Source organism: Gymnoscopelus microlampas (assembly GCF_963454915.1).
Source record: "Gymnoscopelus microlampas genome assembly, chromosome: 12".
Classification (NCBI taxonomy): domain Eukaryota; kingdom Metazoa; phylum Chordata; class Actinopteri; order Myctophiformes; family Myctophidae; genus Gymnoscopelus; species Gymnoscopelus microlampas.
In genome coordinates this window covers 23334490-23358782 of record NC_139949.1, presented here as the reverse complement: position 1 = coordinate 23358782, position 24293 = coordinate 23334490, and the positions used below count along the sequence as shown (strand labels likewise).

The following is a 24293-nucleotide window of genomic DNA, read 5'->3' as shown; positions in this document are numbered from 1 at the left end:
AAATGTAAAGGGCCATTCCAAATATCACTGAAACCAATCTTACTCCAATTGGTCAAACGGGGGCGCTATAGCAATTTTTTGAAAATTGAAACTTTAAACAGGCAAAAGTCCTGCCTCGTTTGGCCGACAGCCATTAGACCTGCTTACACATGTGCCTTGACTAATGAGGAACACATCTATCACGTTGACCAGTAAGCACCGCCCTTAGATTGTCCGCAATCTTGAGCAGTTTGAAAAACACTTAAACCCAGGATTTTTCAGCTATTTGCGTGAAACTGTATGATCAGTGTGATCTCTTTTTTCAGAGGTTTGTCTGTTGGTCCAATAGCGTCCCACTTAGGTGTATGTCTCTCAACCTCAAGGTCACAGGTTCAAGCCTCACTTGGTGCAGACTTCATCTAAGTTGCATTTCACACAACATGACTATCAATGAATACATTTGCAATTGTTAAAGATAACATGAAATACTTAATTGAGTGTTTTTTACATACTTCATTGTGAAAATAGCTTATCTACAATCTCACAACTTTTCAGATAGCAATGAGAGTATGTTTTTTCAATGTATAACATACTTCATTGTGAAAATAGCCGATGTACAATCTGACAACTTTTAATGGTTTGTGAGCTTGTAGATCGGCTACTTTCACTAGTTTTGGTTCTGAGGAGATGTACAATTTCTTCATTGGTAAATGGTTTGTGAACGAGTGATCTTTGTGTTAGTGAAACAGGGGCTTGGGTCATGACAGAAGGCAAGAGTTTGTGATCCTCAACAGACAATATCAGCCTGGACAAAGCTATAGCACTATAGGTAGTGTTGCAGCTACCTAAGAGTGCCTCACGATCGCAAGGTTGCCGGTTCAAGCCTCACTTGATGCAGACTCATTTAAGTTGAATTGCAAAAAACATCACTCAATCTATTCCGTTTCCATGGCTCTCTCTCTGTCTCTTCAATCTATTCCGTTTCTATCTTCAATCTATTCCGTTTCCATGCCTCTCTCTCTCTCTCGCTCTCTCGCTCGCTCTCTCTCGCTCTCTCTCTCTCTCTCTCTCTGAGGGTCGGCCATAGCTGAGTGGTTAGTGAGCCCGCCTAGGGAGCCAGAGGCTCTGGTTGACCCAGGTACGATTCCAGGCCAGGTCAACAAATGTGTCGATGAAATGAATTTTGTCCCTGAGCAAGACTCTTAACCCCTAATTGCTCACAGGCCCTCATTGGAAACAAGACCGCAAGGACTTTCATGAACTGACCTGTTAAAGGAATTATCATTTCTCTTTCTCTCTCCTGGCCCCGTATTATCGCTGCTTACAGCTATATTTGTAAATGTAATTAAGTCCAGGTAAAAAAAGAAACTAAAAGAAGCTGTCATCAGTAAAGAAATTAGGTTGAGTTCATTTAGATTTTTCTTTCTCTATTCCTTGTTTTATTTCATCTTTACAATTTGTCTTTCTTTTGTTTTATTTTGTATAATATTGAGTTATTATTTCATACTGGATTTTTATTATTTGTCTTTTGTGTGGACCCCAGGAAGTAGCAGTAATGAGATAGACATACATTATTTTATTTACAGTACATACATGCTAATGTTGTTTAGTGGAAGTCAGAAGGTAAGTATGCTACTTAAATAGATAAAAAAATACAGACTCATGTTTCACTGATAAATTAACTGTCAAATACAAAAATCTGAGTCAACTTTAAGGTTAAATTACTTATAAATGATATTCAATCATCTGCTGCTTATCTGACGAGGGCAACTTATATTAATTCAGATACAAAACACTAGGGGTGTGCCGATACACTAATTTCACCAAACGATACGATACGATATTTGGCTCACAACTTCGATACGATATCGATACGATACGCACTTTTTTTATTATGAAAATATATGGGGGAGGAAAAAAGTAAATGCAAACAAATAATTCTGTTTTTGCATTATTCAGACATGCAAACGTGTAGCTTTTCAGCTACAATAGCCGTTTTCAATCCAAATAGGGCAATAGTGTGACACCTGACCCGAAAAAACAACAACATGTTGTCACCCTTTTCACCTCGGGGCTGTTTGCATGCCTGATTATAATGATTGTAAAAAAATAAAAAAAAAACGATATTTTTTTTCCCAAAACGATACATATCGTCACGAAAACGTATCGCGATATATCATGGGACGATATATCGGCACACCCCTACAAAACACACATCACACATACATAATGAACTGGTTGGATTCATCTATGGCAGGGGTCTTCAACGTTTTCAGGCCAAGGACCCCCTAGCTGAGAGAGAGATGAAGCAGAGACCCCCCCCCCCTCTATATTATATAAAATTGTGTTTCAGATTAAACTTTTTTTATACTTGGTCTGCTCTTTTTTCCCTCTACACCTATACCTCTTTGCCAAAAATAGCAGCTCTACAAGCGCACAACGCCTCGCAGCGCGAGGCGTTGTGAGCTTGTAGATCTGCTATTTTTGGATAAAGTTCTCCTCAGAAAAGGGATGTTAGGGTTCAAGTGGTTAAGGTAAAAAAAATAATCATATCACACAAAGATTTGGTGGACCCCATGTAGTAACTCTGAGGACCCCCTAGGGGTCCCGGACCCCCTGTTGAAGACCCCTGATCTATGGCACAGATGAAAGACATGAAGATGATGTTACACAAAATTAAAAGGAGTTTTGGCTTGTTTGGGTTTTCGGTAAATCTTAATGAGTCTCAGTTTCCATTTTCTGTAAATGCTGTGGCATTGCCCAATTGGGTGAGAAATATATTTCTGAAGCTTGTAGGCTTAGATAGGATGGTTTAGAAGACAACAAGCTAATGAGGTTGTCAACAGTCACACATGCAACAGTCTTTTTTTCTTCACTATCCCTCTGATAGAGAGAACTTGTTACTAAATAGTGTGGGGACACTATTATCATGAATTTGAATGCTGTTTTTTGTTTTACCATCTTACTGTATCTATTATTTGTGTTTGCACTTCTTGCACAATGTGTTCTGTTATTAATTGTTAGAATCTGCTCTTTACAGCACTGAAAACTGCGTCTGCTTCTCTCTCTCTATTTCTCTGTCTTGGTCTCTCTCTTTCCTTCTGTCTTGGTCTCGGTCTCGGTCTCTCTCGCACACACGCACACACTAACGTCGGAGAAACTTTCACAGCAGAGCCGCTCTGTTTGACAGGAGTAGCCTAATGTGAAGTTCTGTGTGGAACTGTCACAGAAAATTCAATGAAGAGTATGTTTTGCACCCTGTCCGTCCGTCCGTGTGTCCGTCTGTGTGGCCTGTCCGCCCGTTAGCGGCTAATCTCCGGCACCGTTGGCCCGGTCGCTGCGAAACTGTGCACACACACTCCCTGGATGCCAATTCAGAACCTCTGCCTCAAATTGTTCACATGGGCCTGTTATAGCGCCACCAGGAGGCCATTTCTTTATATTACTCCTACAAATGTGATCAACATGGATGTGTCCGATTTCCCATATTCCATCCTCATTGGCTAAGGTTGGCTTCCAAAGTTTGCAGGGTTGGTCCGTTTTGAACAAAATGTCTCAAATCATGAACGCAGCTTGCGATTTCCGTGAAATTTCACACGCACATTCCCACTAGGCCAAGGAAAAAATGCCACCATTTTCACATAGGCCTGTTATGGCGCCACCAGCAGCTCTAATTTAGCAAAACTCATTTTTGGAACAAAATGCCCCAAATCATGAATGCAGTGTCCGATTGCCATGAAAGATCTAAGAATAAATGGCACTCTTTTCCCATTGGCCTATTATAGCGCCACAATAACGTACCAGACCTGGCGGAGACCTGTGCTCCGAGGAGCACTTTTTCTAGTTTGACTTGGGATCCCAGATTGCCATAAGACCATACCTGAGAGTAACCTATATTTCCATTCATTGCTGGCCAGATGAATCAATCAACTTTATGAAAGATTTGAAAGACAAACTTCATTTGAGGAGTTATATATATACAGTACATATATACAGTGTGTGTGTGTGTGTGTGTGTGTGTGTGTGTGTGTGTGTGTGTGTGTGTGTGTGTGTGTGTGTGTGTGTGTGTGTGTGTGTGTGTGTGTGTGTGTGTGTGTGTGTGTGTTTTCAGAGACATGACACGGACCAAGATACGGGCCGTATTTACCAACTACCCCTATCGTCTTTAAAACCAGAAGAAAAAAGGTTGGGAACCACCAGACTACCTTTCCCTTCTAATGTCTTGAGTTTTTGTTTCATTACTATTTCTATCTACCCAAGAGTAACCTACTGCTTCAACACAGAATTATATTGGACATTCATCCCTAATGCAACAACAGCTCTGAGCTGGATTATTATAATCACTCATTTCTTTTACCCAGCAAAGTGCAAAGTGGTTGGGATAAACAGTCCCAATTAAAAAGTGCATATAAAGTCACATGATCTTCAGTAGGCATTTTGTTTTCCTTGTTTTCTTGGAATAGCAGCTTCTTTTGGATTCATCTCTCTTGGTATTTCAGTGCTTCATGGCCTTCACCCCTTCAGCAGCACCCTCTATTCATTTGCTTTAATTAGAATGTCCCAGCACTGACAAGCACACATGCATCACCTCTTTTATCTGCTCTATTCCCCCTTCTCTTTCTGTCTGCCAAGTGAACAACTTTAGAAGAAGAGTGGGTGTCTTTTTTTTACCGTCCAAATAGCTTCCATTGTATATGTTAATTGTCAATTTTACAATAACAGCATTTCAGTGACAGTGCAGCATGAATTGTGTATAAAGTAAGATGTTGCAAGATAATAGGTGTGTTTAAGGAACCAGGACCAATGCTGACTTTGGGTACTTTCTGGTAGATGAGTGGGTATAGTCACGGTATGGTACAGCGTGTAACAGGCTTCTGTAATCCATGGGCCCAGGCACTAATTGGTATCACTCAAGGTGGCAAATTCTAGTTTGGTATTTTGAAAATTCCTAGATAATATTTCAACATCATAACCCTTTCAAAGTGTTAGCTTAGTCTCAGCTATCAGCCTTTAATGACTGAAACTGTTGATCGAAATAATGAAAAAAAGCTGGTCACTTTGTTTGAACAGAATATCATACATGGAAGAAATTAAGACTTCTACCTCACTTAACTAACCAATGATCATATCATATTATTATTATACTGTCATGTAATACTCACAAGTATGTTTTCATTAGTGTATTATCACCTGAAAATATGACTTGTGTTTTCATTACGGTAGTCTAGTAATAATGTAACTTGACCTCACACAAATTGTAACAGAAGCTATTTTACTTGTGCCGTACCCCTAAAGCTATCTTCTTCGACATTCAAAACGTTTGAATGAATACTCATAAAGGTATCTACGATATTTGAAAGGGCTACAGTCAGTGCTCGGGTGGTGCAGTGGTAAAGTAGCTGCCCTCCACAGAGGGAGGTTATGGGTTAGAATACACCGTGTGCATCCAGCTTTGTCGAGCGTCTATACGAACACAATTGGCCCGTGTTCGGGTAGGGTATCATTGTACGTATTCCTACGGGCTGGGGCGGTGCTTGTCAGCAGGGAATGTTGGGTGGGAGGAGTAAGACGAAGACTCTACGTCCTCCCGGTGGGGGCTCCTAACTGGCAGGTGAGTTGGTAGGATACAACAGCAGTGACAACACACAAATGTGTGCAGGGAGGAATCAATTGGCATAACGACTAAATTGGGGAGAAGAAAGGGGGTAAAAAGTTTGTGCCTGACTGGTTGTCATTAATAGCGTGGTTGACAGGGTCATGCCAGTGGACTCACCTCATCAGGAGGACAGGCAGATTGTGTCTGCTCAGGGCTGGGAAAGGAAACGCTCTTCTCCCACTTGTGGGCCATGTGGTTGACCTCCTCCAGCTTTTGCTCACAGCTCTTCTTAGTATTGAGCAGTGTCACCTCATAAAATTCCTGGATATCTGGGAAAACATCATTAGGAACCGTTATTATTACACCCTATATCTTTTTTTAAATGTTTATGTAAATGAACACAGAAAGCGTTTTTGAGCTGCCAGCGCCTTTCTGCCATGCATTTCTATGCTAAAGACGCACTGGAACGCTCCTCTTCCCAGTGCCCGAGAATCGGGCTTTAGCGCTCTATGCGTCCAGCTTCAAGCAGATTTTTTTTTTTACTTTTGGAGAGGAGCGCCAGTCATTTGATGTGATCCTCCTGATTGCGTCTGACAACCCGGTAATCTGCTAATAACGCAGATAACAGGAGGTCTGAGCACAGCAACGGTTCATGGGGTTGGATATTGCAACATCAATAAACATTGCGTGTCAGTGGTCTGGACATGATATCCAAAATGCTCCTCCACTCATGGATACGGCCCCTATTAAAAATAAATAATACACCCCCACAGAGCTTTTAAAATGTGTTTTCCAAAAAGAAAATATATATTATGATGGTGAAATTATCATAAATTAAATGTGTGCTATTTGTTGTATGACTGAAATTTGGATCAGAATATGTCAACAATGCTATTCGTTGGGTATCCGAGTGCCGTAGGGGTGAAATACTCGCCAACAACCGAAGAGACCTGGTTTCAATTTCCGGCAGCAGTGCCTCTGTCTTGGCTGGGCACTCCAACGAATAGATATTTTTTTCGCAACAGACATATTGACAGAAATATTAGGGTAATGTTACATCCTGTACAGTTGTATACCAATAATACTAATTAAGGCTCTAGTCCTTTCATGACAAACATAGTCAGGGTGTTGCTATTGTGCATGTTGGCTCACTGCTGCTAAGTCTCTGCTATAATAGATGGAACAGAGACGTAGAATCATTTGTAACACTTGTACAGGACCCTCACCCTACTATTTATGATGTCATTATGGCTGCCACGAAAAAGTTTCAATGTTTGCAGGTGGGAAGCTGGTGGAGGGTTGAGTCGCTATTCAGCGGGGAGGGGATCTTGCAGAGATAGCGTAAACCTCAGAGTGTTACTCTCTCTTCGCAAAATGTTTCCGTTTCGGGTAAAAAGAAGTGGCTGGCGACAGTGGCAAGTCTGTATATATCAGAAGAAGCATGTGGTCATCTACACAGTCATTACAGTTGGTAGTGACAGGGACCACAGTGCAGTGCATATACGGAAATGCCAACGACTATATTGGGGAGACAATGTGGGAAAATACAAAAATAATGACTCTACCATTGATATAGACTGACACAAATAATCAATTGTTCCAATGGTAACGTGATGATTTTTGGGATAATGAACGTGAGAACTGAGATGCTACAATGACACGTCGACGCAAAATGAAAGATAGAAGGTATGGCCAGCATACAGTAGGATTGCAGCCTAACAGAGTTGGCCTTAGGAAACCAAACGTCTTGCTACTGGGGGTGACAGAGGAGACATGGCAGTGAGGCTACACCGCCCACCTACTCCAATTTAAAAGATAGAAGAGACCCAGTGAAAGCTTAATTGTATCTCTGGGGTCGCAGAAAGGGACAATGGCAGCTCACAGGCAAAGTCAGGAAAAACAAGTAGGAGAGGCTACACTGCTGAAGCTACTGCTGAAGAGGGACAAAAGTCCATAGGCTGGAAGACAATTCTGCTGTTAGGGCGAGACCTGGGCCAGGTCATATCTTGCACCACAGTTACAGGAAAGACAATAAATCAAACACAAACCAAGTAATTTCACTTGGTCTATGTTTATATGTTAGCTTCATGTTTACATTGAGACAATAAATAGGGTGTAGCACTACACCCTGAAGAAGGTGCAAGCCAACACACGCTGGTGTATTAACTGTATCTAGCTCAAATACAATAAAGGCCTTTACTTATAAAATTCACCTTGAGTGCCTGGACCCCGATTTTTTTATGCCTTTTTGGCATAAATTTTCTTCTCTCCTGAATAGTATTCCCTTCCATGAGCACCGGTGGTTTGAGGGATACCAGTAGCGCTCCTGTAACTTCTTCCTTTTTTGTGCAACTGTAAATGTTGATATTAATTTCTTTTGTTTAGAACACTTGGAATATTTGAATAATTATACAATCTCTCACAATTGTTTTTATAATTTTTTAATTTAAGGAAGTAAGGAGCTAAAACAGAAAGGCCTATTTTTATCCTACTTTTGAATTCATTATCTGTTGACTCATCATTGCAGGCTGTACTCTGTTGTTTTCCCTACTAATACCACAGCATTGTGTGCCTGTATATGGAAATCTGGTTGGTTTTCAAGAAAATCAACAAGTTCCCCATGATAATTCCCAGGAGACAATAATGACTTTAGTCTTTGTTCAGTTTCCTTAAAAACAAAGAAAAAACATCTGATGCTGAACATGTGTTTGGAAAAGTCACCCTGAGGCTGTGTCAAAAATGCAAATGATGTACCATTATGTCAAATAAATACATCAAACAAAAATATCTCTCTCTTGCGGCACAGATCAAATCAGTAGTGTGACCTGAATGGAAATGCATGCTTTATATTCAACATACTGTAAACTAAGGGGCCACACTATATCAGTCACCCTATTGGTAAAACAACGTAAATTGTCCCAGTAATAGTGCCATGATCTCACAGAATCAAAGCATGAGTCACTGCAGCATAAAAGCCCCACTGCATTAGAATGTGCAAGAGCCAACATCTGTTTCTACGTCATCACAATGTCTACCATTAAGCCTCTTCATTGTGTAACTCAACTTTGACAGCCCACACCACCAGAGACACACCAGAGTTATTAAAAAGTGGCCACATCTATAGAAAGATACCCATGTTCTGCCAAAGAAACCAACCCCATTACAAGTGGTCTGCCATGGCAGTCCCGAGTCCTGTCTCTAAGGAGAAAGGACATTTACATTTAAATGGGTGTTAACAACGACAAGCTATTAGCATTCAGTCTGTAGCACCACGAGCATTGTGGTCTCAGTGCCTAACTAAGTCCACATTTCTCATCTTTATAGGGACTAAAGTAAAAAACAAAAAACAAACTTTTTAAATAGTTTTATTCATGTACATTTGTGTTACAAAGGCTGCAAACAATTGAGTCAAATGTGTCCCCTGAGATAGAGCATAAAAGTGACTGAATGGAGCCAAATGTATGCAAATTCCCTAAACGCCCACAAACAGCTACTGTATGATGGTTTATTGTAATAATAATCCCAACATTTTGGTAGGTTGTCATTCAATTGATAATTACAATTCAACATAATATTTGATTTGGCCAAACGAATGTATCAGCATTCCAGTAATAATATAAAATATAATATAAACTGTTGATAATTAATCTCATATTAAATCTTACCCAGTGCATATTAAATTACAATCTATATCACTGACTCCCTGCCATTTTCAGTGACAACATGATATCATGAATACCATAACATCAACCACTGTTCCACAAGTGCACAATATATCAATTGGTCCAAGAAGTTAGTCAGTATAGGAACTTACAGTACCGTACCGTAAAGATTCCCTGGTTTCACTGGTCATGTTGCAGTGCTGCTAGAGTCCTGTGAAACAGTGTGCTGTCTGTGCACCAGATGCCCCATGGCAGGCTAGCAGCAAGTCTAATCCCCAGACATACACAGACCGCCAGTTCCCTCCAATAGAGACAATGACCGTATACTCCACAGCTGATTTCTAATTCAGCCCTGCCTTGGCTAATGTGCTTAACGCTGCCAGCAATCTACCACAACTCACCACTCTCAATAGAAGCAAGATTCCACTTTTTCCTCTACGGATGAACCAGTTAAGCTGCCATTCACCGACTAGATCTCTAGGGATTTTTGCACACTAGACTGTATATGTGTTCAATATGGGCCAGTGTAAAACTTCACACTTAAAGGTACATATTTAAGGTATTGTAGGGCGGCTGTCTGGGAACTGGAAGGTTCCCGGTTCGATACCTGGCTTGTAGGTTTCGTGTCAAAGTGTCCTTGAGCAAGACACTGAACCCCAAACTGTTCCCGATGAGTAGGTTGGTGCCTGACATGGTTGCCTCTACTATCGGTGTATGAATGGGTGACTGTTCAGTGTTTTGGATAAAAGGCACTATAGAAATGCAGATAATTTACCAATTAAGACCTTTGTACTGGATGGTCTTTCATGCTCATGGTACTTGGCTCTCTACTGTATGTTGCGCGGCACTGCTGAGCAGCTTTAGGGGTGGCAGCTGGCACTGTGTTTAATACTTGGCATGCATGTGAAAGCCCTCCTGAGCTCAACATGATGTTAAGTTATGTTCTTGTGCTTAACATAATTTGTGTTGGGAATCTTCTCTGTCAAGGGGGACCCCCTCATTGGATTCAAGAGGTAGGACAGGCCAGGAAGACAAGGTCAGTTAGGCAGGGGTGTAGTGGAGGGGGGACGCGGGGGAGCGGCGCTCCCTCACTTCTCTAACTGCTTAAAAAAATAAAAATTGAAAAATATGATTTTATTTTTTTTCACTATAAGAAAAGGCAAGTGAGTCTCTCTTTAATTAAGCATGAAGAGCCATGTTTTTTCCACAAAACAATTAAATATCATTGAATATAATTGCACCCTTGTCATTACTATATGTTATTATTGCTTTCAGTAGGCCACCACAGACAGTGCGTTTTAACGCAGCGCAGCCTGGCGCAGCACGGCGGAGTGGTTGCGTGCGGGGGGTGGTTACGGGGGGGCTTTCGTGGGAGGGGGGGGAACGGGTGGATCAGAGGTTAACCCTAAAACCGAAATAAAGTAACAAAAAAAGCCCTCCAATCCGCCACTTCCAAAGTTAGCACTACAACACTGCAGTTAGGCAGAGTTTAACTCATGGTTGTGTTTATGTGAACACAGCTCTGTGCTCTGGTAGCAAAGTGCTTGCTGACAGAACTTTGTTGCGAGTTTGTATTTATAGCCGAGCACACTATATTGTTGTGGGGGTGGCTTGAGGACTGTTCAATATACTGTATGCTAATGGTTCAGAGCTCAAAAAAGGTCCAGAACAATTGATATAAATTGCTATATGTCATCTTAATATGGAACCAACACATCACAGAGTCCTCCATGACTTGATTACTTCCTCTTCCGTACAAAAGCCCAGCATTGCTATGAATGGAAAGGTCCGTTCTATACATTTATTTCAATGCACAGGACACAGCACTGTCTGTGTTGCTTCAACATCACTTTCACTTTGTGTGGGCTCCTACACAAGAAAGAATTATCCTGCCTCCACCGAACAGAAGAACAAGAAAGGACGCACAGAGACAAAGTAGATGTTTAATCTAAACTGCCAGCTTATGTTTAAACTCTTATCTTCAGGCAATTATTTTTTGTCATAGGGAAGTGATGAACTATTTAAGCAGACCTGGTGAGGAAAATTGGTGGGGACAATCATACACGTGCTAACAGAGCAACAATCTAGCTAGTTACAGGTTGACATGGAACTTTTTAATAAGCAAGCTAATTAGAAAATGTAGGGTGTAATTGGCATTTAAAATTAGCTGGCCACATACTGCATTAGATAGAAGCAATACTGAAATATAAAATGCTCAGACTTCACTGTAGCAACAGAAGTCATGTTGGTGGCAATATTTGTGTATGATGGTGTACGCAGTGTACAGTATATGGATGTAATGTATGGGGGTGGCACTGATGTATGAATCACTATAGCTATGTACATAGCAAACTATAAACTGTTGTATTAGGCTAAAGCTAAACTATCAACTAAAAGGTTAAACATCATTTAGTCGGTATTTAACAGTGAAAGTATCTGTTAATCCACAAGCATTACCCGTTAATCCATAAGCTTTATCATGAGATACAATGACCAAAAATCACAATCTGCCCTGTATTTTTCCCTATCCCACATGTACTGTAACAACGTGATTGCTGATCAACAAAATAGGCACAGCAGTAAGCATTGTTAATTGTTATCTTTGCACTTATTCTCTACTCGACTACGGTTCATGCCATTTACTATGATCTTCTTGCACTTTGTAAGAATGGATAAGAGCGTCTGCTAAATGTCTAAACTGTAAATCTAAATTGTAGTGATCAGTTACAAAGCCTGTTGTGTCTCACACAGCTGTCATAGTTTGGTTAAAACAAATATAAGCTGACACATCATGATGCAATGCAATGCCTCAGGTTTTCCAGTTGAAAAATTGTTTCTTGAGAAACACATTCATACATATAAATGAGGCTTTAACAAAATACACTTTACTATAACTTCCATTTATCAACTATTGTTTCAGTTTACACTATTTGTCTTTTCTTTTTTCCAACAATACGACAGCAGCTGAGTGCATGCTGCTCTGCCCGTTTCGGGTTTCCACGGCAACCCTGCAGTGGATCTGACGATATTTGCATCCTCTGAGACAAAAGCTCCAACATTCTCTGTTTCTCTTTCTCATCGGAGCCAGTGGTGGAAGAAGTACTCCTATTAGTATTTTTACTTATGTAAAAGTAGCAATACCACAATATAAGTAAAGTAAGGGTATACGTAAAAGGCGGGTATTCAAAAATGTACTTGAGTAAAAGTATTGCAAAAGTATTGGCATCAAAATATACTTGCAGTACAAAAGTAAGGTTTTTTTTTCCTCCAAAATTTGTCAACGTTTTTTTTTTATAACAGACCTACAGCTCACAACGTTGTGAGTTTGAAGATCACCTATTTTTTGAATAGCCAAAGTATAAAATAGGGCTTAATTGGTTAATGTTTGTTTTGTAATAAAAATCTAAATCTACAAAGCATATAGTAACTAAAGCTGTCAACTAACTGCAGTGGACTAAAAAGTACAATATTGGCCTCTGGTATATCTGGGGTGGCAGTTTGAAAAGAATAGTATAAAAAATGGAAATACTCAAGTAAAGTAAATGTACCTCAAAACCGTACTTACACACGTACAGTGAATGCACCTAGTTGCTTTCCACCACTGCTCATAGCTTCCTCTAACAAGCAAAAACACCCACTTACACAATGAATTCACACACACACACACACACACACACACACACACACACACACACACACACACACACACACACACACACACACACACACACAGTCACTATGCAGGCCTGCTTTCTCCGTGCTTACGTAACGAGTGGGTGGAGTGGGCTGGGGCTTGCAGTGATCATCATGCCTGTACGCTGCCTCTTCTCTGGGGAGTGATTATTCCAACTGCATCCCCCTCCATAGATAGCCCTCCTCCACGGTGACTAAGGGCTAATTTATACTTCGTTGCACGGCCGCATGGCTTGAAGAAAATCAGTTATTTTTGTCACGGTCGTGCAACAAAGTATAAATTAGGCTTGCGGTGCCCACTAATCCTTCCTTCTATCTCTCCACACGCATAAGCTACCAGTTATTAGCAATAAATCACTCCCTCTCACTTCCCTTAAGGAATTACAGCACCTACACTGATCAGTTGTGATGAAATGGGAAAACATGCATGATCCGTCTACACTTGCATTTGACTCAGATTTCAACAATGATCAAAACTTGGAAGTTGTTCATTTATTTGATTTATTTATTTTGTAACTCAGAATCAGATACAATTCTATACAAAACTGGCAATACAAAGATGAGATGTAGATCGGCTAAAGAGATTTGGTGTAGAGGGAAGAAAGGAGGGGGGAAAGTATAGAACCCTGGGGGAATTTATATAGGGTTTACGTGGTTAACTTGAATTCAGTGAATCATTAGTGTGAGTCAAGCTACAGTAAAACAAGCAACCACTGCAACCTCTTTACATAAATTTCAGAAAATGAATTAAATGTTTTTTCCCCCTTTCAAACAGCTGCAGACCATAAGTATTCATATGGGGTTGGAGGGTATTGGAAATGTGGGATTATGTAATGGTAGATATCCCCATTTCCCACACAATGGACTGGTGTGATCTTTATTTCACACACCATTGGGTCTAAAGTGTGTAAACAGCCACTGTACCTCAATTGCACAGCCACAGCACGACTCAAGAAACAAGTTGCTGATAGTGAGCATCACCGATTTAGCTGCTTTTTTATAGGGTCCCCCCATGATATATTTTTCATTATTTTGAATTCACTGCCAGAATAAATCAATCAATCAATCATTCACTGCCAGAGATTTTTCAATTGTCTTACCTTTTCAAGTAGTCACAGAATATTTATCTCCAGTATGATCGATCCCCTGATGGTTGCTACTTGCTAATCGATCCCCTGAGGGTTTTGCTGTGCTTCCCCGAAAAAAAAAGAAATGTCATCGCGACCTCCCGTTCGCGTGTTATACGCCTTTGAAAATAGCATGTCCATCTCCAGGTTCTGTGCAAAAAAATAAAATAAATATATATATATATATATATATATATATATATATATATATATATATATATATATATATATATATATATATCGTCCTATGGCAGTGAATGAGTTAAAGAAGAGTACCTACATTTGCCATGTATTGTTTTAGTTTAATATATTTTTATGAGAAATATGAGAAAAATCCAATGCTGAAATCTAAAATGACACACGCGATTATTTTATTAATCCAAAAAGGTTATCAGTAAAATAATGGCTAAGAAGAATCAATAGTTGTTACCAGAAATGTGAGTGCAGAGTAGATGTCTCTGAGTGCAAAGAGGAGGATTAACCACATGAACCCTCGCGTCCTTATTCTGGGCATGTCATAAGAGGCCAACATTGGGCAAAAATAGAAGCTCAGGGGCGTCCGCTGGCCTAGCGGTCCAGGCGCATACCACATAAGCTGATAATCCAGCATGACAGTGTCCCGACGACCTTTGCTGTATGTCTCCCCCCCATCTCTCTCCCCATTTCCTGTCAGCCTACTGTCCAGTCCAAATAAAGGCCTAAAAGCCCCCAAAAATATCTTAAAAAAAAAAAAATAGAAGCTCAACAAGATCGCAACGCTTGTGGATATTTTCTGTGAAGATATTTGTTGTAGAGGGAGAAAAGGAGGGGACCAAGTATAGACCCCTGGGGGACCCCAGTCAACTAAGTATGTATATGGGTTAACTGGCTAAAATTAAGTTAACCACTTAAACCCCAGCATTCATATTCTGGGGGAAACTCTCGCCAAAAACAGCAGATCTACAAGCTCACAACGCGATGCGTTGTGAGCTTGTAGCTCTCTTGTGGGTCAGCGGCCAAATACAAAATACTTTTGGGGGTCCTTGGCACAAAAACGTTTGAGAACTACTGATTTAGAAGGCATTTGTAGAATCGGCCTCAGGTTTGAATGGGTTAAGTGATTAACGTTTCAACCTCATCTCAAGCTCTTCCTTTTGGTTCGACACGGTCAGTAACCAAAATTCAAACAATGATCTATAGACCATATTCACACGGCGGCCATATTGCCATTAAGCCACCCCAGTTGCCACCCCAGTTGCCACAGCAACGCAATGTTCAATTCCAAAATGGCCACCGTGTGAATATGGACTATAGGCAGAATGCATTGTGCAACTAGTGTTGCCAGATTTTGCGAGATAAATAAGCAACTAGGTATATCAAAACAAGCCCAACAGACGCAACTAGGCTACATGAGCAATTTAAACCTAATATTAGCTATTTTCAAAACAAATCTTGGAAATAAAAGTGAAACATTTAGATTTTCTTTCCTTTTTTTTTTTTCTTTACATGTTAACAACACAAATTCTGGTACATGGGTCACAGAAAATACTTTTAGATGGGGGTCTGTGGACAAAATAATACATATTAATATGGGGGTCCTTGACCTGAAAATGTTTGAGAACCACTGGTTTACACAGTGAACATTTGGCAGCAAGCCCAAAATTAGCAACTACACTTCAAAAACAAGCCCAGGAACCCGCAACTACCAAATATTTACAAGCGACATTACAGAAAAACAAGCCCAAAGTCGCTTATAATAAGCAGACTTGGCAACACTGATGGGTGGTGGGTACCCACCTTCAGCAAAACGGACAAGCGAAAGTATGCAGATTTACGTACACACATAAAAGGAAATCACACAGGCAAAAATAATACAAAGGTCAATTTGTAGCAGAATAATTCGCATTTAACATGCCCTGGGCTTCACCAAGACATGCTCAACAATTTACTGTGTGGCATTTCTATGGCAACAAGCACAAAGTCACTTCCCACGTGACATGAGTTCCTATGAAGACAAGATGCAGCAGTTCTTGATCTGGTAAACGGTAAGAAAACACTTGGAGTGTGGGTGTCAGAGAACATTAACCCATTAAAGATCTGAGGCCGATTCTACAAATAATCTCTGCCAGGTGGAAAACCTCATCCCAAAACTGTTACTTTTCAGGATTCACATTCAAAAACAGCAAAAGTAGCAAATCGACGACAAGCTCAAAACGTGGCGCGAAGCATTCCGTACACATTGCAGTCTAACAACATTGTGCCACATAATTTTCCTTCTTTTTTTAGCGGTGCCAACCGCTCTACACTTGGCTTTGACTCCGTGTCTGTGTGTCTGTCTGTGTGTCTGTGTGTCTGTGTGTCTGTGTGTCCGTATGAGCCCGGGATGAGCACGGCAAAGAAGCAACACATACAAACACACGCACACACACACACACACACACACACACACACACACACACACACACACACACACGGACTTGGAGATTGCCTATGCCATCTCTCCTCTCATTGGCCACACGTGCCACCGGTTATCAAAGAGGGGTCCAGGGACCCCCCGGGACGTCCGCCCGTACGAGCACGGGATGAGCACGGGAATTTAAACAGCTATAACTCCAGTTTGCAGCATGCCACCAAGTCCAAATTTGGTATGTGGACTTAGACCACCAATACGGGACGAGCATGAATTGCTCAAGCCCCGCCCCCTCTGTCTTCCCATTGGCTGGCCTTTAAACAGCCATAACTCAAGTTCGCAGCATGCTAGGGAGTACAAATTTTGTACTTGGACTAAAACCACCAATAGGGACGAACTGTAATTACTTAAGCCCCGCCCCCTCTGTCTGCCCATTGGCTGGCCTTTAAACAGCCATCATTCCAGTTTGCAGCATGCTACCAAGTACAAATTTGGTAAGTGGACTCAGACCACCAATAGGGACGAACTGAAATGAGTTAAGCCCCGCCCCAAAGGCACCGCTTCCTTCACACAGGGTGTGATTTTTTTTTGTTGTGGAACACGAGCCAAGGGACAGAGGGAGGCGGTGACCTGCATGGCGCTCCCTTCTGCTGCGGGCTGGGGCTGCTCCGTAGAGCCGCTTCATTTCGCCTCTTTTCTTCCTATCTGTGCGTCATGGCAGCCACCGTGCCCAACGAAGAGGCCGGCGGGTCACGCCTTTTGGTTCAGGATCGCTCTCTTCTCTTGTTCAGAGATTTTGGAGAGGTCAAGCCTAGCTCACACCTGGACAACACGCATAGCCATGGCACACCCCGCGGCTTGGATTGTGGTTTTATCAAGCACCAGGGTTTTAACTGGTGATTTTGGCAGCGCTCCGCCATTGTCTCCCGGGTCAGAGTGTCCCCTGCTGACCTGTAGAGCCCCGTGGCGGAGACCAGCAGAAGGGTAACCGCGCCCAGTGCTTTGGCGTTTGAAGCAGCTGTTTCGGTCAAGGAGGAGAAAATCTTGTCACCGCTTGACGCGAAGGCTGGCTCCCATGTTAGAGAGGAGGCAGCAGCGGGGAGCAAATGGGAGGCTACTCCTCTCTCTCCCATAAGCGAGATATCGAGTGAAACTATATGAAAAATAACCAAATACCTGTTCAATTGGCATAATACAAAATTTAACACATGCCGGTAATAGCTTGTCTCAATGTAGCTTCAGATCCTACATCATTTGATGAGGGATGCAAGTTTTCTATGAGACTTGACGCCAAGCACTGTTCTGATGCTCGAAGTTGAAAATCAATGTTTGCATCATGGCTTGAACAGTGTTTTTTAACAATCAGTTATAATGGTAAATGTTATACTAATAATCTGGTACTATACCAGCGGGGCCCAAAGCATTAAGAATATTTTTAAATAAATTAATCCAGTGTTAAATTTGTATTCTTTTTCTGTATTTATTTACTTTGTGTACCCAATTTACAGACTAGTATGTTTTACCTATATTCTTCTGTCAGCTATGTAAATTAATGCAGCACAGAAGAATATTCTGAATAAATATACCTAAACCTGTCAAATACAAACATGACACAGAGTAGAGACAAAATGAGGTGTAGTGATGGATCAGCCTCAGGGTAGGATACAGTAATTGATTATTCATATCCCACTGTTTTATGTTAATGTTAAGCCCACACTCTGCCCCAAGCATGAAGGGGATAAGAAATATATAACACATGGCTACTCTTCTGAGTGAATGGCTACAGTTTCTCATAACTAGACTTCTGCCCTGGTAATGAAGTAAGGCACAGTTTGTTCTAGCAGGGTCAGCAAAGTATGTGGGTGTCCTAATGACCTGAGCAAGGCAGGAGGCGTAAAGCCTGAGTTACACTATTTATTTTCGGTATCACCAGTGGTGTAATGGTGTTATTTTTTTCAGGGGAACGGTATTTTAATGACGTCACATGCACGAGTGCACACGCTCACCGCCACCGGTAAACCTGTTATGCAAAGTAGCCATTTGAGTACTTGGTTTGTGAATCTAGGGGGGTGAAAATGTTCTAGTGGAACGCAATGGTGTCCCGTGTAGCGACCAAAATACCACTGGGTTTAACTCACCGAAAATAGAAGATCTATAAGCTCACAACGTGCTGCAGCACGACACGTTAGCGCAGAACTAAGTATAATTCAGGCTTAACTGAGCTGGTGTTGTGCTGTGTGGAAGCAAAGCACTGACTTCCGTTTCCATTACTGGTGTAATAATCCTAACATTCCTGTGTGTTAAAGCTGCAATCCATATGTTATATATATCCCCTCACCTGACAGAGAGAGGTTATTACAAATGTAACACCTGAGATTCAAACCTGGGTTTGCTGAAGCAGGAAACCAAACATCTACCGCTCAAGCAATAGGAAATCTGCACTTGGATAGGGAAGATAATTGGGCTTATGGGACCAGTAGGTGTCCTACCCGGGGTCCCAGGGTCCGAATTTCTCAAAGGAAGAGTAGGGAGACCACCTCCAACCACTGTAGTGTGCTATTTATATTGTATTAACATACTCAGCCATACAGATTGGTTAAAATAGCGTTTTATTTGCTCAACATCATTGAGGATTGCAGCTTTAATCCTGCTATAAATGTGATAAATCTCTGTCCGTCTGTGTGTCTGTAGTTCACGTATCTCGAGAATCGTCCAACCAACCAACTTTTTTTTAACTAAAAACTGACCCATGATTTCACTACTGCTCTTCATCAATTAATAATAAATAAATACAAAATACAAAATCATGATTTAGGGAATAATGACATTCCCCAAATGCTAGTACTCACACCAAATTCAATTGTTGTCTTTGTGTCATACACCTGAATTTGATAATTGAGCTTAAACGAGTAAAGGAGCGAAGCCTTGTCCCCACCAGCATCTTGGCAGAAGGCAAACAGATTAGTGATTTAATGTAAACTATGTCTCATAGCTCCCTCTACTGGACCTCAGAGCGTACCCACAGTATAGATGCACACTGGTACCCATGATGTTTCCAGTATTCCTCCCATTCTTCTTAACCCATTAAGACCAGGAAAGCATCTGTCATTTTAGATTTGAACCACTTTAACCATTATTTTATACTTTGGCTATTCAAAAAATAGCAGATATACAAGGTCATAGCACCGCACAGAGTGCTATTTTTGAAAAATCATGAACAAATCTTTCGATATATATATATTTAAAGCAAACATTTGTAACAGGGTCCCTGGAACTAAATATTTTGAGATGGGGTCTGCGGCCAAATACATATCATTTTGGGGGTCCTTGACATGAAGAAGTTTGAGAACACTGATATTATAGCAACATAAGTGTTTCAGAAAACTGTTAGGATTTAGAAGACATTTTGTAGAAGCGGCTTCAGGTCTGTAGACAGGGTGAACAGTTTTCTTGTTTCTACAGCAACAGATTTCCCACTGGAAAGGCACAGTTGACACTGTAGAAAAAATATCCTCTTTGGCTGAAGTGGGGGGGGGGGGTGTTCGGTGGGTGTTCGCCGACAAAACCACCGATCTCAGTGAAGAGATCCACCCCGATAAATTGTGGTCGGCGAGAGGTTCCCAACAAGTTTTAGATTTCTAGCAAGTTTGATATTTGGGTCTGTCGGCCCTGAGGAGAGCCAATGAGAGCACATTACAGCCGCACCGTGGCTAGTCCTCCCGCATAGAAACACAATATTACCGTCCAGACAGTCCTGTATTAAGTTAAACATTATATTATATATATATACTGCTCGAGGATGGGGCTGTTTATTTGAGAGGAATTGCTCAGACAGAGAGAGAGAGCTGTGTGTGTGTGTGTGTGTGTGTGTGTGTGTGGCAAAAAAGGACACTTTAGAAATAAGCTAAAAAAAAGCACAACCACCAATATTTTTTACAAGCAACTTGCTTATAATAAGCGGACACGGCAACACTTTTTGACTTTTTACAAGTTTTGTTTCAGAGAGAGAGAGAGAGAGACATACAGAGAAATAGAGAATTATTTAATGTCAATCATTAGCGTCCTGTCTCCGTCTCATGGGAGCCTTTCATGTTTTCGTGAGACGTTTGGAATAAAAACAAATGTATGTATTGGGTCAGGATCACATCGTGGTGAAATATCTTGCAATGAGTGAACCCCTGTCGCCGACCAATCAATCGTGCGAGAACCACAACGATATATATAGCCCGATTTCAAGAAAGAGACTCGGGTAGTGTGCTTAACGATCTGTTTACTCGCCGAACACTTCAAATATCGTTCGGTGTGTAGGGGCCCTTAGTGATTGTACCAACAGATGATCTACATATATGACAAAAGCTTTCGAAAAGACCTGTAATCCACTAAGTACACATGTAACCCTTAAAGCTTACCAAAAGCATTTAGTAATCTTTGACATGGTGTAATTGCAAGAAATGTCTACTAAGGGCCAGGTCATGGAGTTTGCCAACTTAAAGGGAAACTTTAGCTAAATCAACAGGGACCTTTAAATCTTTTTTGTCTTTTCCAACTGTAGTGATTGTCCATCACCAAAATATAATGAAGTGCATTGGTTTGGAGTGCCGAAGACATCTACTGTATGTAGATATTGTACATTGGTAGCCTACAATGTGTTCTCGTGCCACAAATACATAAAGTAAAATAAAGTACACACATCACAAGAGCTACTGTGGCTACAATTTCATTGAAAGATTAAAATGAGTTCCCGTTCATAGTTCCAACTTCTGTGGCAGGAACTATGAACGGGAACTTGTTCATTTTATACAGTAGTTGCTTTTACATAGTTCACAATTTTGAAAATGTTCCCAAACATTTATTAATTCACGTACATTTTCCATCTCAACATCCCATCATTTTCCCTGCAGATGCGGGTGTTTTTGATGTGTGTGTGTGTGTGTGTGTGTGTGTGTGTGTGTGTGTGTGTGTGTGTGTGTGTGTGTGTGTGTGTGTGTGTGCGTGCGTGCGTGCGTGCGTATGCGTGCGTGCGTGCGTATGCGTGTGTGTGTGCGTGCGCGTGTGTGTGTGTCTTAAGTATATCATACCTGTCTGAAGAGGTTTATCATACTACCTGTACTTTAACTTTATTTCTATCTCACCAAGTATTATTACTTTATGATTATGATTATTATCTTGTTATACTGTATTGTTGTGTTTGCACAGTCTCTGCAGAACATATCCCACCAACATTTCGCTGTTTGTACCTCTATGAAGTGACAAATAATACACCTGTCTTGATTCTTTATTTTTTATATACATCCTCAGTCCCAATCATTCCTACTGCCCAGTTCCCAAACTAAATCAATTACTACAAGAATCACATAAATTACTTATTAAATAATCGTGCTAATGTGTTTAAATCTTTGAATATATATTTATTTATATTAATAATAATATATTTTTTAAAAGACCTGAGGCCGATTCTACAAATGATCTTCTACATCTTCTAGTTTTCTGAAAAACGTATGTTGCTATAATATCAGTGGTTCTCAAACTTTTTCAGGTCAAGAACCACCCAAAATGATATGTATTTGGCCGCGGACCCCCTATCTCAAAACATGTTGTTCCATATTTGAAAAAATATTGTATATTTGTTAAATATTTGAAAATGTAAGAAAATGTTTCAACATGGAAACAATTATGAATATTATGACGATTATGCAAAAACAATTGTGATTATCTCAAATAATTGTGATTAGGCGATTATGTAATAATTGTGACAGGCCTACTTATGTGCGCACAAGGGTGAGCCCCTCCCCTTCCTGCCTATACTATCAATGGCCAAGCCACATTCTATACACTTTTTCTCTCTCTGAGAAAGCAATCCGAGGTTAGGTTAATCCAAACCAGAATCCACTCCACATTGATGGGTTTTAGCTAGGGCAAACACGCCACTGCCCAGATTAGACAGCACCTACTGTAATGCTTTGTAAGATGATTACATCTATTTCAGGATGCATTTGTTCCATAGCAGAGTTGTAACTATGTTTGATTGCATCGCTGGACTTTAATGTTTTCTACGATAGCAAGGCGAACTGGTAAAACAAAATCAAAATTGTGTGCTGGACCAATACTTGCACACGACTAGTGACTGATCATAAGGCCAAGCGTTGATTAATAAAAATCAAGCATTCATCCATGAAAATTACTCTAATCTTTGGGGAATTCCTCTTTGGCCCTCCTGGTGTTGTAGATAACAATAAGTCTATAATGCAAGCCATCAGTAATCATCCAGCACTGCTCCTTATCACTAGAACTCCATCATGAAACAATGTTTTGCATGCTGAAAACCTTTTATTTTTCATTCAAATCCAAAATGAGCCATAACAAAATAGTTAGGAAAATAGCTTGAATTCTCTTCACCTGTAGCACCTAGATAAAATCCGCAGGAAAACATTAGCTTCCAAAACATTTGATTGAACATTTGGATGACAGGTCTAGCAGGGACGATCCCATTTTGAAATCTAGAAATCCAAAACCAATCAAGAATTTGCCACTAGGGCTTCTAGAAAAGTAAACTGATATAACTTTTATCACCTTTACAATTACTTCTTTACAATTACTTCTTAAAATAAAAGGCATATGTAACACACATGATATGGAATGGACTACACAACTGAGTGGTGCAGAATACCTGCACATTATCTCCCATTGACATTAGAGTGACAAGTGGTTCTGGCCAATTTAGCAGTCAATCAGGTCATGCTGACCTTCAGAGGCAGCCAGTTACACACACCTGCAGTCCTGCACTAATCAAACCACTCCCCAATCAAGCTAGAGTCAGTTCAGCTGTTGAGGTTAGAGGTAGCCAGAAAAAAGCCACTGTTGCACAGAGCAGACAGCACAGAACACAGAGAGAGGAGAAGTTGAGATCTAGAAGAATAAAATATATATGTAAACCACAGAGAAGCAAGGTAACTCACCCGTTGTTATAAGTTCATTTGAAGTGTAACAATTTCATTTGAAGAGTAACAAATAAGTTAAAATTACTTTGGTTTTGATGTGTGGTATTGTTTGACTTCTAGAACCCAATTGTGGATTCACTGGGGCAGCCATTTCATGTTTGTGCCCAGCCTGTTTCACAGAATCGGTGAGACTGTTCATTCTTTTTAATTTAAGGGATGATGTTTTTTGCAATTTGAGTTAATGTTGAACACATTCAAATGTAACAGTTTAAAAATGGAGTTTGTTTTCAAGTGTTGATTACAAAATGTATGTAATCCATTTTGCATTGCATTTGACAAGAGTGTATTGAATTCATGTGAAGATGGTTTTGTTTAAAGTACATTTGTTTGTTTAAAAAGTATGTACAAAGATTTAAAAATGCACAGTGTTGCATATAGTATGCACAGAGTGTTGCAAACAGTATTTCATTTATTGTTTCATTTAAAAAGTTCATGTAATGTTATTTCATGGTTAAAAACTGAATAGAAAACAGACAGTAGAATCTATGATACTGATTGGATTTCTCTGGCCCTGTCTGATGACAGGTCAGGTTTTTTGTTGGATTGGATCTTTTCCAGTGACCGTTCCAATTGATGGCGAGCTAACCCACCCAGGATCTAGAGAGTGATTGACAGCGATCACTGGACAGTTCTACTGCACTCTACTGTGTGGTAGGCCTACTGCAGACTCCCCCACTCTCAGCTGCAGTACTCCCAATTCCCCCTCTCTCCCACTCTCCCCCACACACACACACACACACACACACACACCCTGGAACTCTGGAACCCAGATACTTACCTCCTAGGTATTGGAACCCACCTGGAACTCTGACACATATACTGATACCTACCCTCCTGGTTTATCCTTGG

General features: G+C 40.7%; 1 protein-coding gene across 3 annotated transcripts in view; it reads right to left on the bottom strand.

Annotated features, from left to right (window-relative positions):
* The window catches only part of dlg2 (discs, large homolog 2), a 221729-nt gene that overhangs the window by 180216 nt on the left and 17220 nt on the right, over window positions 1-24293 (bottom strand). For all 3 annotated transcript variants that reach the window (XR_014602005.1, XM_084074833.1, XM_084074834.1), the window contains exon 3: window positions 5753-5904. Coding sequence is in view for 2 of the 3 variants with exons in the window: in XM_084074833.1 (XP_083930959.1) it covers window positions 5753-5904 (152 nt within the window). In the remaining variant the exon portion in view is untranslated. The remainder of the gene's footprint in view (window positions 1-5752; window positions 5905-24293) is intronic.